We start from the raw sequence: 14,881 nt of genomic DNA on the forward strand, positions 1-14,881 counted from the left end.
ATGGGGAATCATGTTTAATAATAGTAATTTAAATGTTTGCCATCATCGAGCAGCCATGGTGTACACCCGGGTTCAGCACCCAGCTATAAGGAAGGCCTTCAACTAGCTGTCACAAGATACCACACTGACTGACTGGACTGTCAAACGTCCACTTCATTTAGCACTGGGCCCGGCTGGCTGGCGCATGACAGCTGATACACTCCACGCTAGGATAGCCAGCTGATAACAGCTAATACCACAGAGGGACAGAGGAGGAGGAGGAGGTGGAGGGAGTGAGAGATGGAGACAGGCTGGAGCACCAGGGACCGTTACCATGACAACACGGGGCCAGTTTACCTTTGAGAGAAGCGGTGTGAGAGAGAGAGCGGGAGAGAGTATGAAGAAAATGTGAGAACCGACAGTAGAAGACACCTGCTGCCGGTGACTCAGCTCATAACCTACCTAATACAACCCCCCCCCCCACACACACACAGACAGACAGACAGACAGACAGACAGACAGACAGACAGACAGACAGACAGACAGACAGACAGACAGACAGACAGACAGACAGACAGACAGACAGACAGACAGACAGACAGACAGACAGACAGACACATACACAGGGATAATGAAGAGGCAGACAGTGGTAGAGATCAAGGAAGATAAGCTGGTGTCTAGCCCCCAGAGATATCAATCATATAAAACAGAAAGAAACAGGAAGCTCAGAGCCACAGAGCCACCACCTCAGAGCTCCACAGATCAGACTAATCTAATGAAAGACTACAGAACACGGCAGTGTGACACACAGCTCTTTAGGGGCCTCCTCTACACCATGACGCCTGATGCAACGAGCGCATCATAAAGCCACGGGGCGGTTTCTAACAAATAAATGCCGATTCCCTTTACAATTTGCACGAGAGGGAGAAGAAAATAAAAAAACAGCGACAGCTTGAACTTAAGTTCTTACTAATGAGATCCGCCTTAACTGCACAGGGGGCAGCATTCAACACACTGCGATGACGAGCCTGCGGAGGCCGTGTACGACAAACAGTGCGCGTTTGACACGACCGTGTGTGCACACGCGCCCACCCACGCCGCCCCCCACATCAGAATCAAACAGCTGCAGTTCCAAAGTGGCGACATGTGTCATAAAGGGTCGACCAAAAACAGAGTAAAGTAAGTCAATATGTCAGACGCAGAGCCTCTCCACGGTCTACTGTTTCCCCATCAGCCTGGCGCTTTGTTGTGGCTCTAGCGTGGCGTCTGGCCAGCAGGCCGACGGGCCCTTTTGTTGTTTTGAAGTGGCACATGAGCTCGGAGCGCCGCTATTCACCCGTGACAAGACGTGTAAACCCCCCCTGGGTTAATGTGTGTGTGTGTGTGTATTCACTGTAATATGACCTACACACACACATACTACTAGAAGTCTGGGACAAATGCCTTGGACCTCTAAAGGCTGTGTAGGATGGGGATGTTGCAGGACATGTATCCACCGATATGAGAACAGAAAACATTTACTTGAGCTAGAATAAAGTCAAGATAGACCACGCTCTCTGTATCCGACACTGGGTGCTGAAATCCCGACGATTAAATAGAAAAAAGCAGGAGGAAGCCGGACCAGCACTCTCGGATTCAAAAAAGTTTTAATTGCAGCCTTGAACAAACATGTTTCGAAGCAAAAGCTCCTTCGTCAGTGTTAGTGGCTAGTCTTGAGCTAGAAGACTAATGTAGTTGGAAATGTAAGCTTGATTAAAAGCGTTGAGAGAGAGAGACCTAAAAGCCTCCCCACTCTGCATCATATCCTGATCCAATTCCTGTCTCTGTCTGGGACTGGATGATAACACCATCACATACTGCATGATTGGACGTAACGAGACCAGAATTCATCTCTCTCTCTGTCTCTCATATTAATGTTTCAACTTGAGGAGCTCTATAACTACCTTCATAAAAGCTCATCCTGGGACAGTGTGTGTGCGTGTGAGGTGCGTGTGTGCGTGTGAGGTGCGTGTATGTGTGTGTGCGTGAGGTGCGTGTGTGCGTGTGGTGTGTGTGTAGGGCGGGAGATGGAAGAATGAACAGGGTTCCTGTCGCTGGCCCTCAGGAAACGGTGGCCTAGTGTTTACTGGAATCTAGTTGTAATGGAGAAAGAAAGGCCAAGACACACACACACACACTTTGTACTTACTTTCAGATGTTTATTGTCAAAGTTTCATGAACTGTATCTCTGTTACAGTAATGCCGCCTCCTCCCCCCACCCCACACACACACACACACAGTGTAATCTCCAGATAGCAGTGACTCTCCCACAGGGCTTCTTCCAGAGTTTGTTTTTCTGAACATCTCCCTGCGGACGCCATGTGAACCAGGTTCCTGAACCGATGTAACATCCATTTAACAATATGGCCGCCTGCGTAGACTCAAGAGTGAGGACCATAAACCTTTACTGCCCACAGGAGAGGGAGCGAGAGAGAGAGAACATCGACTAAGAGGGAAGACGGTAAATGTCTCTTTCATTCTCCCTCCCTTCTATATCAATCTCTCGCTCTCTCTCTTCCTCTGTTTCCCCTTCTATGTCAATCTCTCTCTCTTCCTCTGTTTCCCATTTTATGTAAATCTCTCCCTCTCTCTAATGACATTAGTGTTCGAGGGAGACTCTTACCTGGCAGCAGTGAAAGGGGAAGCTTGTGTGTGTGTGAGTGTGTGTGTGTGTGTGTGCGCGCATCTGGTGTGTTTTTTATGTGTGTCAATTGTCAGAGATGGGGGGGGGGCACTGCCCGTCAAGATACCATTGAGTCCAATAATGTCTTGCAGCCACGGAGGTTGAGTGCTGCATAATTCACCAGCCCCTAACAGAGCCTTCCCTGTAGCTCCCTGGAGCTCCCTGCCTGCCTACCTGTACCTCCTCCAACAGAACCTTCTCTCATTGGCCTGTGTGGGTTTTTTTCTTTTTTTTTGGACTGGCCAGTGAAGCTGCCTGTTTTTCCAGAGCGTTGACAGAAGCCTCTTTTAAAAACAGAGACGCCGCAGTGTTGCTGTAGAGGAGACCCCTCGTTATGCCGGCTTTGCTTTTTCACACCGAACCAAACAAAGCGGGCATAACTCCCCATTGACGAACACTGTTGGCTGACGCTTGGCTGCCAGAGTTGGACCCTTCCGGCTGGCTAGTTGTACAGAACTTGTAAGTCGCTAAATGTAAATGTAAAACTTAACCACCCCCCCACCCGGTGGCGGGTTGTACACATGTCTACCTCCACTGAACAACAACGGCCCCATTCCGTGTTCGTACCCTTTACACAGAACCTGAGGTGGAATACCAGTGCGACATTCTACCCAACAGGCTGTGTAGCAGGAGCTGGTGACTTATCCCTGGCAGCGGTGTTGCATCAGCTCCTGCTTCAGAGGATGTCAGACTCTGCTGGTTTATTCATTTAAACCACTGCCTGGCTCCACACTCAAAGCCCCACAGCCACACTGACCAAGACAAGCTCTTCACCTGCTGCACTCTCCTATGTGTCTCTCTCTCACTCTCCCCCAGGTATGGAGCCATTACACTACTATTCACTTTCAGCCTCTGGTGCTTTCTCTTCCTCTTTTTTCTCTCTTCCACCCCACCTTCCACCTTCTCTCTCTCCATCACTACACCTCTCCTGCCTCTCTCTCTCCATTCATTTCTCATCTCTAGCACTATACCTTCTCCTCGCACACACCCAGAGGTATCCTGATATGGGCAGCCAGCCTGTCACTCAGGAGTGTGTTGCCAGAGGAAAAGTACCCAGTTTATTCTGGGAATAGTCTGCAGTCAGCAACCCGCTGAGTGTTTGGGCCTCATTATCCTGCTAGAAAGCTGAGAGGAGCCTGTATTTTCATTACGCACACACGCACACACACACGCACACACACACACGCACACACACACACGCACACACACCTTGAAAGTGCAGTTATGCTGGCATAGTTTGAAAGTTCAGTTACCCTATTGTAGCTTGAAAGTTCAGTTACCCTGGCGTATCTTGGAAGTACAGTTACCCTGGCGTAGCTTGAAAGTGCAGTTACCCTACCCTGGCATAGCTTGAAAGTTCAGTTACCCTAGTGTAGCTTGAAAGTGCAGTTACACTGGCATACCTTGAAAGTGCAGTTACACTGGCATAGCCTGAAAGTGCAGTTACACTGGCATACCTTGAAAGTGCAGTTACACTGGCATACCTTGAAAGTTCAGTTACGCTGGCATAGCTTGAAAGTGCAGTTACCCTATTGTAGCTTGAAAGTGCAGTTACCCTGACGTAGCCTGAAAGTGCAGTGACCCTGGCATAGCTTGAAAGTGCAGTTACCCTGGCATAGCCTGAAAGTGCAGTTACCCTGGCATAGCTTGAAAGTGCAGTTACCCTGGCATAGCTTGAAAGTTCAGTTACCCTATTGTAGCTTGAAAGTGCAGTTAGTTAGTAGAAATGGGTTAACTGTACCATATAGATTGTAGAACAAAAATATTTTCTGAAATGCACATAAAATATGGAATATCATTTTACAATATCATCATCTGCTGAATTATATTACAGTGTCCTTCCATTTTATGAGTGATGCTCTCTCTCTAGAATTAATTCTACACAGTGGTCTTCCATTATGAGTAGGGATGTCTGATATTATCGGTCTACCGATATTGGCATTCAAATGTGATATCGGAAAATATCAGTATCGAAAAAAAAAAATAATAATTGACATTTCTATAACCTTTATTTACCCAGGCAAGCAAGTAAGAACAAATTCTGATTTTATTTATTGTCAAAAGTATGCATAATGTTATGTTAATTCCACAACAAGACATAATGTTAATTACCTGAAATTACCTGAACCCTGCATATATCGGTATCGGTTGATATCGGTATCGGAAATTAAGAGTTGGACAATATCGGTATATCGGTATCGGTAAAAAAGCCAATATCGAGCATCCCTAATTATGAGTGATGCTCTCTCTCTAGAATACACATGACTACTTAGTGGGTCATGGCCCCAGAGAGCCTGGTCAGCCTGACAGAACAGAAAAAACATATACAACTCTCACTGGCCCTTTCTTTTTAACCTTCCTTTACCCAGGGTAGGTTCTGTTTTTAACCTTTATTTACCCACAGTAGGTTATTTCTTTAACCTTTATTTACCCAGGGTAGGTTCCGTTTTTAACCTTTATTTACCCACAGTAGGTTATTTCTTTAACCTTTATTTACCCAGGGTAGGTTCTGATTTTAACCTTTATTTAACCAGGGTAGGTTCAGTTTTTAACCTTTGTTTACCCACAGTAAGTTATTTCTTTAACCTTTATTTACCCAGGGTAGGTTCATTAATGCTCTTTTTCAGCAACGCCCTTCACACCTGGGAGCTGCCCAGTACAACCACACTGTTGGCCACTGAGCAACTCCAGTGGAGCAGTTGGGGGTTAAGTGCCTTGCTGTGAAGGGCACTTCAGCGGTTATGTATTGAGGGACGGGAGAGTGTTATTCCATCCAGCCCACTTCTCTAACCTTTAAGCCACCGCTGCCCCCATCTTGACTGTCAATGAGATTGACTGGCTGGCTGGATGGAAGGATGGATGGCTGGCTGCCTGGAAGCTTATCTGCCTGCTTGACGGATTCTGATGGGTTCCGATTCTGACGGAGAGGTCTGGTTGGCTACCAACTAGCCGTCAGTCCATCTGTCTGTATTTTTGTCTGTCATCATAAAACACCTGTCTGGGAGGAAGTTGCACCAGGGTGGACTGCAGCTTGTAGGGATAGAAAAGGAACCATTCAAATCAAAAACATCTCGTTATCATGCCGTGTACCAGTGCACATTCAAAGGCCTTTGGGTTCCAAGCCAGAACTGCAGGGTTCAGAACACCAGCGTCAGTCTCTTTAATATCAGACGTAGCTTCATAGTTGGTTGACTTCATCTGTTATTTTAATATAGCTCTCTTTCACCTGTGGCTCACAGTATCGTCTCTATAACGACCATATTTATACTTTCTTTTTTTTCCACTTTTTTGTTTATTATATTTGTTTGAGGACATACAAGTCAAAGTATATGCATTATTGTATTGTCATTGTCCACATGGAACATATAACAACATTAAACAGAGAAAAATAAAAAGTAAACAAGAAGACAAACAAACACTGACTTGGTCGCACAACAGAGTTGTCTCAAAAGTATATATACATATATAATAATAGTATATCATATATAGCACATGTTCAAGTACCCAACCATGCTTCTCCATATATATCAAATAAATCACGCTGTATTATCGTTCACACAGATGAATGCCAGCAAGCAGCATGATAATTGCTATTCTGGAATAGTATGGAACTGTACATCATCCACAAGCACAAGGAATGAACCCCACGTTTTCTTGAACATGGATGAAGAACCGCTCAGAGTACATCTTATCTTTTCTAGTTTGATAAAGTATAGTATGTCTCTAATCCAGTGAAGTTGAGAGGGGGGAGCAGTGGACTTCCATTTAAACAGAATCAGCCGCCTGGCCGCTTGAAGCCTTTTTACAACGCATCGCCGTTTCCGGGTTCCCGTTTTGCGCTCCGATTGGCCAGGTCATGTGACATGAGCGCCAATCGTGGGACGGCAAGTTTCTACACTGGTTAAGCTTAGGCACTCTTCGAAGTTGGTTAAGGTTAGAGTTTGTCTTAGAGCATGGCGATAGAACGCCAGGTAGTTTGCAGGCTGTTCGACGCAGAAATGGGCAAACACGCTATTGGGCGCACATGTCACATGACGTGGCCAATCAGAGCGCCGGAAACGCGGATGCGTTGTAAAAAGGCTACACGCCGCCTGGCCAGTAGAGTGGTAAATGCCACAACGTGTGCTTTGTGCTTTGAAAGTGATAAAATAGGTGGAGAGTATCCAAAAAGCGCTGTCAATACATTTGGTTCAAGATTTGTCTCAATACTTCCCGAGATGGTCTCAAAAATATTTGTCCAATACCTGTGCAAGCATATTTATATTTTCACAGACGGTACGTATTCACACGTGGAGAGCATGAAGACACGCAGGTTTAGGTTTAGCAGGTTTTTCACTCTGCTAAACCCTTTATTTCCTCATCACAAAAGAACGCAAACACACAAAACTGTCACTTTCGCAGACCGCACTCGCAATTGTTCCATCCTGGTTAAACGTTAAAATGTTCAAACTGTAAAGATGTGTTCGAATTCAAAATGTATATTAGTTCATACTCGGGTGCCTTGCTCCCCAAAACGTACCCTCTTGCAGCACCTCTACTTCTCTGTCTCTCCTCTCTACCAAGCGGCTTGACTGAACTACAACTATCCAAACCAACAACACTAATAGTTGTTTTGGGATTATCTGTGATTATGAAAAGACATGGGGCTGCTGGGGGGGGGGGGGGGGGGGGACACACATAAAACACATAACACATAAACACACACAGGCGTGTGTGCAAACACACACACACTGTTGCTTGTATGGAATTCAGTTGTAAGCCAGTACAAATACAGACAGAGGGTAGCCGTTCTGCTTGTATTCAAAACAGATGAGTTGAGCCAACTTTCCCTTAACAACAACCAACACCACCACCACAGCCACTGATAGTGTCACGTCAAGGACAAAACGCAGACTGGGTTTCTACTCTAAACCCAGATAGAGATCTGGACGAGCCTCACTGGACCGCAGGCACGTCGCTTTCACACAGTGCCCTGTTGACTCCAGAGCAGGCGGGCAGGCAGACACCGTCTCGATGGGGAAGTCGGCCCCTTGTGAAAATACTACTGGCAACGGTCTGGGATACCTGCAGCCCAAACTGGTGTAACCAGCTATCCTGGTGGCATTCAAATGAAGGTGCTTTCATAGACAAACGCATGATTTGTTTGTTGTGACAGCGAACAAGAGAGAGGAATTTCACATGAAGAGACGGACGTGGCGACGCACCCCTTTTCACTGCCGATACAAGTCCGAAACAAGCGCCGTCCAAAGACTAGTTGTCTTTTGTAGTGTCTGTGACAGTATAGTTTTATTTTTATATTCTGTTTTTATTATTTCTGTTTTCTATTTAGTTTTATTTAATTGAATTGTCTTGTCGTTATTGTAATTATTATTGTTGAAGTACTGTCCTGTGATGTCTTGTGTATTATTATTATAAAAATGTGATAAAAAAATATATAGACTAGTTTGGGATCTCAGGTGGAACAAAAGAACGATGAGATTATAATCAGTTTTTCTTTTTCTCCATTAGAGAGATCCAATGTGTCTCTATGTACCGAAAATGCAGAGAATCAAGTCTCTCCGCTTTGATTTCTGACGCTGTGACCCGTGGTTGTTGGTATGGGATTTTAGCATTGGGGAAATTCCCTAATAGATTCATATACACATTCACTCTCTTTGGCTAAATGGTAAATGGCTGCTTTTTTATAGAGCGCTTTTATCCAAAGCGCTTTACAATTTGTTACTGACATTTTACCCATTAATTCACACATTCACACACCGACGGCAGAGGCAACCATGCAAGGTGCCGACCTGCTCATCGGGAGCAATTAGGGGTTAAGTGTCTTGCTCAAGGACACATCGCTGCCCAGGAGGAGCGGGAATCGAACCAGGAACCTCCGGATTGCCAGACGACTGCTCTACCTCCTGAGCCACTGTAGCCTCTTTCTCAGACACACACACACACACACACACACAATCTCTACCGGTTTTGTTTTGGGATGGATGACACCAAAGCACTGTATATGTGACAATGAGAGGAGAGGAGAGAAATAACTTGAGCCCCAGTGTTTGGAAATGCATTAGTAGACCGTGTAACGGTGGGTACAGTGAGATGATTAATGTGACCACAAGCATGCACACACACAGGGGCAGGGAGTGCCCTCTACCAGCTGTTTCTAGGGGTCAGGATCAGACAGCTGTCCCCCTGGTCTGGACAGAGTAGCACTGTTCCCAGAAAGACACGCTCAGCACATTGTTTAGAGGGCCTCTCCCTCTTCTCTCCCTCTCCCCCCCCCCCAGCAGGGTGCTGTCATCTGGGCCCAACAATAGGAGCTGAGAACACCCCACGGCTGTGACGGCCAGCAGCCCTGAGTGAGTGAGCTGAATGAGCACAGTGATCACACACTTGTGACCTGGACGACATAGACAACATATCATAATATCATCACCTATTTATTAGATGCAAAGCACCTCTACGACTGCCAATGTCACTAACTCACTCACGCAGTAATTCACTGCCACTCAAAGGAAAACTCCCAACATTTTGGGAAATTAGCTTATTTGCCATCTACCCTGGAGTTAGACAAGAAGATACATACCTTTTTTCTTCTCTGTGCATGCAGTAGGAGTAGGAAGACACGCACGTTAGCCTAGCTTAGCGTCAGTCACTGGAAGTAGGTTCCTCCATTAGCCTAGTTCCCAACGTCTTCCTACTCCTACTGCATGCACAGAGAAGAAAAATGTATGCATCTTCTTGTCTAACTCCAGGGTAGATGGCAAATAAGCTAATTTCCCAAAATGTTGGAGTTTTCCTTTAAGCCACTCTGGCCCGAGTGGCGACTTATTTTGGACTGTGTAATGTAAAGTGCAATGTTTGTAGACATTCCGTTTTTGGAGTCACTCAGAATCACAGTGCAGTCTTCCTCGCGCATGTTGGCAGTCTCCTAACCCGTTCACTTACTGGAGTTCAGTCTTTAACAACACTGTCGGATGTCCAGATAACAAAACGCGTTACGTTGTTGCCGGCACGGAGACCGTCTCATCATCCGCCAAGCTGGGTGGCTAAGAGAGGCGATGCAGAATCTTTAAACTCGAGACTCCCAGTGCGCGGATCGTCCTTTGGGAAAGTCTGGAATCCATTTATGGAGCATTTAAAAAGAGAAGCTGGATGTCCCACAGATTGTAGACAAGCTGCCAGTTTTTCAGTTTTTAATTGTTCTGTTTTTGTCCTGCTTTTCATTTTAATGTCCTTATTCTTGTTTAAGTTGTCTAAGATATCAATAAAAATACAGTTGAAAATAAATCAGTGTGACATCATGTTTTTTTATTAATTATTTTACTTAAAAAGCCAAGTAGAACTCAACAAACACTGAACCCCGAGTGAACGACCTACAGACAGAGAGACACGACTCACCGAGACCAGAAGTGTAGATGGCCTTCACAGACTTCTTCATCTTGTACAAAACACTGCGGTCCACATCAAGAGCCTAGAGAGGGAGAGATACACAGAGAGAGAGAGAGAGAGAGAGAGAGAGAGAGAGAGAGAGAGAGAGAGAGAGAGAGAGAGAGAGAGAGAGAGAGAGAGAGAGAGAGAGAGAGAGAGAAGAAAGAGAGAGAAGATTCAGAAGAGAAGAGAGGAGAAGAAGGATGGGGACAAGAAGAGGAAGAGAGAAAAAGAAGCGTTTGAAATCAGTGAAACAGTGAAACCCTTTGGAAAGCAAAGATGCAGGTAACATTTTAGTGTGTGTAGTAGGGAATATTCCACTATTCTAAATGATGTAGGTATGACTATAGCTGATGGTTTTGTTTGTGTCAACTGCACCGATTCAGTTTACTGATATATAACATGTAGTCAATATAACATGTAATAATAACATGTTATCGTATGTGGCATGTTCTCTGAGGTATCGCATATCAACATGAAGATATCACGTCAGAATGTGTGGCTAGTTCTCCGAGGTAACAGTGAAGCAGAGAAGTCATTGTATTCTCTGGGGTGTGTGTAGCTCAGTCTGTTAGTCTTCATCTCTGTCTGGAGATGAAGGCCTCTCCTCGCCCTACCTACAAACTAGCATCTTAACACCAACATGAACCCAGGTGTATTCATGCATGTATGTTTGCAGGTGGTAGTCGATACTCTTAAGTATGTGTGAGTGAGTGAGTGAGTGAGTGAGTGAGTGAGTGAGTGAGTGAGTGAGTGAGTGAGTGAGTGAGTGAGTGAGTGAGTGAGTGAGTGAGTGAGTGAGTGAGATACAGTCTCCATACTGTCTGCAGGTGATGCATTATTCAGGGCGAGTCTAATAATAGACATGAGCTCCCTAGTCAATCAGAGAGTAGACAGTGTGTGTGTGTGTGTGTGCGTGTGTGTGTGTGTGTGTGTTGGTTGACTTCTAGCTTCTATGACAGCAGAGTGAAGCAGCGGTCTCACATGAATGCGCATTTTACGCGTGCACACGCACGCACGCACACACACTCATGTAAACACATATATTAGCCTAGACTAATGCCAACTAAAGCTCTGAGCCCAGCTGAGAGAAGGCGCTATTGTAACTAATGACTGAGGGATCTGCTGGGATTTGGGATATTAGTTCTTGGTAGATCCGCCCAAGCAGCCAGCAAACCAATCATCCAATGAGCCATCCACCCAGCCAAGCAGCCAGCCAGCCAGCCAAGCAGCCAGCCAAACAGCTAGCCAGCCAGCCAAGCAGCCAGCCAGCCAGCCAGCCAGCCAGCCAAGCAGCCAGCCAGCCAAGCAGCCAGCCAGCCAAGCAGCCAGCCAGCCAAGCAGCCAGCCAGCCTAGCAGCCAGCCAGCCAAACAGCTAGCCAGCCTAGCACCCAGTCTTGAAGCAGCCAGCCAGCCAAGCAACCAGCCAAGCAAGCAGCCGGCCAGCCAGCCAGCCAGCCAGCCCTGCCCCGGCACCACCCACTCCACCCTGCCTCCTCATCCTGACTTAAAACAGATCGGGTCCCCTGGACTTAATGAAAACAAAACTAGATGGACACAATGACTCCCATTCAGTTTCACTCCCATTCTCTCTCTCTCTCTCTCTCTCACACACACACAAACTCCACCTGGCAAAAAGAAACCAGTAGCTGTGATGACAGAAAACAGATTGAAATCCATAAATCTGTGTTGTAACATCTAAGCTATGATGAGCAGTTTCCCATTCGACACATGTCATTCAGTAGACTACTGTAAGAACCACTCGGCACAGTGCTCGTATTTCACACAGAGAGAGAGAATAAAAAGGAACAGAAAAAAACAGAGAGAGATGGCGGTAGAGAAAAAGAGAAAAGAAAGACAGAGAAAATTAGTGACAGAATGAAAAGGAAAAGACAGAGAAGACCACCACTACTGTGAGAGAGAGAGAGAGAGAGAGAGAGAGAGAGAGAGAGAGAGAGAGAGAGAGAGAGAGAGAGAGAGAGAGAGAGAGAGAGACTTGTTCACTCAGAGCGGTTATCAGTGCTGGCCTGATGACACACAGACAGGACCACCTATAAGCTGTGGAGGAGACACAGTCAGGCGGTGGGATAGAGTTACACCACCGGTCTGATTCACTGGAGATGAAAGATGGTGGAATAAAGGCCACAGACACAGTACAGTCAGCCTGTGGAGGACAGGCTGCTCCCACACAGTCCACTAACCAGTGCATCGGCCAGGGTTGGTATTGAGTCGACTGAAATGTGTTAGTCGATGTTTATTGGTTTTTCATACCGAATGATGATGATTATTTCCTGGAAGATGACAAGCACATGCACATCTCTGATAAGTATTCAATTTGAAGAAGTGCTTTTGAGTTATTGCATGAGGGGAAACTCAATGAAAAGAATCCGTCGACAAAGTCCTTGACTATTAGTTATCTATAAGAATGTCTTTAGTCGTCATATCAAGAGTCAAACTGCTCACCATTGTAGACTAGGTAATAATATGCATACAGCCGGTGGAACACACCTGAGCCACATCACTCACACAGCCACAAAGTTCAACACGACAAACCAAATGACTGGATTTTGAATGGAAACACCACCCAAATTAAGAATTCTAATGTTATTGCCATGGCCTAAGACAGTTCAATCAAAATGTGTGAACATGTGCTACTCTCTCTCCCAGAGCCAGAAAGCAGAGAAGAAATAATCAAACTTGTGATGATGTCATCAAGTATAAAGTCTGGAGTGGCTCCATTGATAATGAATAGGAGACCGACTTTGTAGCCCCACAGAATTTTTTATTTTATTTATACCATCCTTCACCCTGGGTGCTCTCAGTATCACCTACAACATCCTTCACCCTGGGTGCTCTCAGTATCACCTACAACATCTTTCACCCTGGGTGCTCTCAGTATCACCTACAACATCCTTCACCCTGGGTGCTCTCAGTATCACCTACAACATCCTTCACCCTGGGTGCTCTCTATGTCACCTACAACATCTTTCACAATTCATCATCTATGAGGGCGGCTAGGTGGTACAGTGGGCAAGGCGCTCACCACCAATGCAGGAGACGCTGGGTTCGAGCCCAGCTCTCCGCATTGCTATCAGCTTGGCTGGTCGTTCATACTAATACAATTGGCAGTATTAGGGGGTGGGAAGCTGGTGGGTGGGGATCGGACGTTGTGGACAGCGACTCCTACAGGTCGGTTGGTGCGCCTGCGCAGTAGAATCAGGAAGCGACGGGGGCGGCGTGTCCCTCCCACGCAGACCCTCGCCGCTGAGAGATCGCGCTGTGCAGGTGAAAAGATGCGACGGCTGCCTCCTCGTGTACCGGAGGGGACACGTGATGCAAGGCTTCGTCCACATTGCAGCCGGCTTGTGGGAGGCATGGCTTAACAGCGTTCGAGACAGGGGAGGGTAGAATTGGACAATACGAAATTGGGGAAGGGAGAAAAATAGAAAAATGGGGAGAAAAAGTTGATAAAAAAAACAATTCATCATCTATAGAGCAGTGTCAGACTTTATAGCTAGTGATGATGACAGAGTTTTCTCACTCGTTTTTGGATTTTGGAGAGAGTTGTTCATGATCACTAATATTTGGACTGTCTGAGACCAGAGGAAAGCATGTATGAATTATGCGTAGTTCCCCTTTAACACAATCCCGCCCAACCACGGATAAATCCGTGTTTCGAATCCAACGGTTGAGGACCAACCACGGACATGTCCGTGGCAAGGTTGTTTTGGCTTTTATTCCATTGTAATAACCTACTCGATGTCACCGAGCAGCACTGCAGAAGTACCCTATTCTTTGAATTCGAAAAAGTGCATTATCGGCCAGATCCTCTTAGGGGCGCTATCTCGATAATGCAGTGTTCCCTGTGGCAGAAGTTGTCTTGTTTTTTCTGGACCTCCAATGTAGTTTTCTGCTAACCTGAAGCGATGCCTATAGCCTGTAGCTTGGAATACGTTTTGGGATGCGGATTTCAGTGTGCAGTAAAGGAATATATCATCAGCCAATGGACATATCGATCTTCCAGATGGCGATCGATAACTGGGAAATGCTTTGCGGGATCCAACCGGCCCACGGTAAGATCTTTTTCATGTAAATTACATGCTGATCAGGGCTTGTTATGATAGCCATCCACCCGATCAGCAAATGTGGCTACTGAGGCTAACGCGGTTATTGGTCATCAATAAATCAGAAACGACGTGTGTGTGTCCCCCCCCCCCCTTTCATGCATTCATGGTGGACCATCATACCGATCATATGCAGTTTGAGTTTTAACTGTAGCTTCTGTATATCCAAAATGCCATTGTATTCAACGTTACTAGCTTAGCGGCCTGTATCTCGCCTTCCAGGAAATATCCCAGCCGAAATCCCTTATAACGCTTATATTCTATAAAATGAGGCTATAAAATGAGAATGTATTGATGATGAAAAAAAAAATCTTTAAGCCATTTTGAAGGGACGGTTTATGGTGTCAATTGACAATGAGAATGGACAGATAGCAATACTATAAAGTATAGATTTAGCCCTACAAACAGCCCCACGGACTATGCAAGTCCGTTTAGAAATGCTGGCCGTTTAGAGTGATTTTAGACGGATCCAAGTGGCCGCGAAAGTGTTAAGGCATCTGCTCTTTCTAGGAACCGCTAGTGGAGGCGGGGTACGACCTGAACTTGACCTCTTGAGAGCCAACCAATGGCAGGCAGAGTAGCAGCGTTTTATTGCTGGGGGGGGGGTCAAGCCTCCAGTCTGCCTATTGTGTA

At 46.0% G+C, this 14,881-nt stretch overlaps 1 protein-coding gene across 1 annotated transcript in view; it reads right to left on the reverse strand.

Moving 5' to 3' along the window:
• asap2a (ArfGAP with SH3 domain, ankyrin repeat and PH domain 2a) overlaps positions 1-14,881 on the reverse strand; it is a 111,100-nt gene that overhangs the window by 52,318 nt on the left and 43,901 nt on the right. Inside the window, 1 exon segment of the mRNA XM_084310883.1 lies at positions 10,094-10,166. Coding sequence (XP_084167009.1) covers positions 10,094-10,166 — 73 coding nt within the window.

The sequence above is a fragment of the Notolepis coatsorum genome (assembly GCF_963971535.1).
Source record: "Notolepis coatsorum genome assembly, chromosome: 3".
NCBI lineage: Eukaryota > Metazoa > Chordata > Actinopteri > Aulopiformes > Paralepididae > Notolepis > Notolepis coatsorum.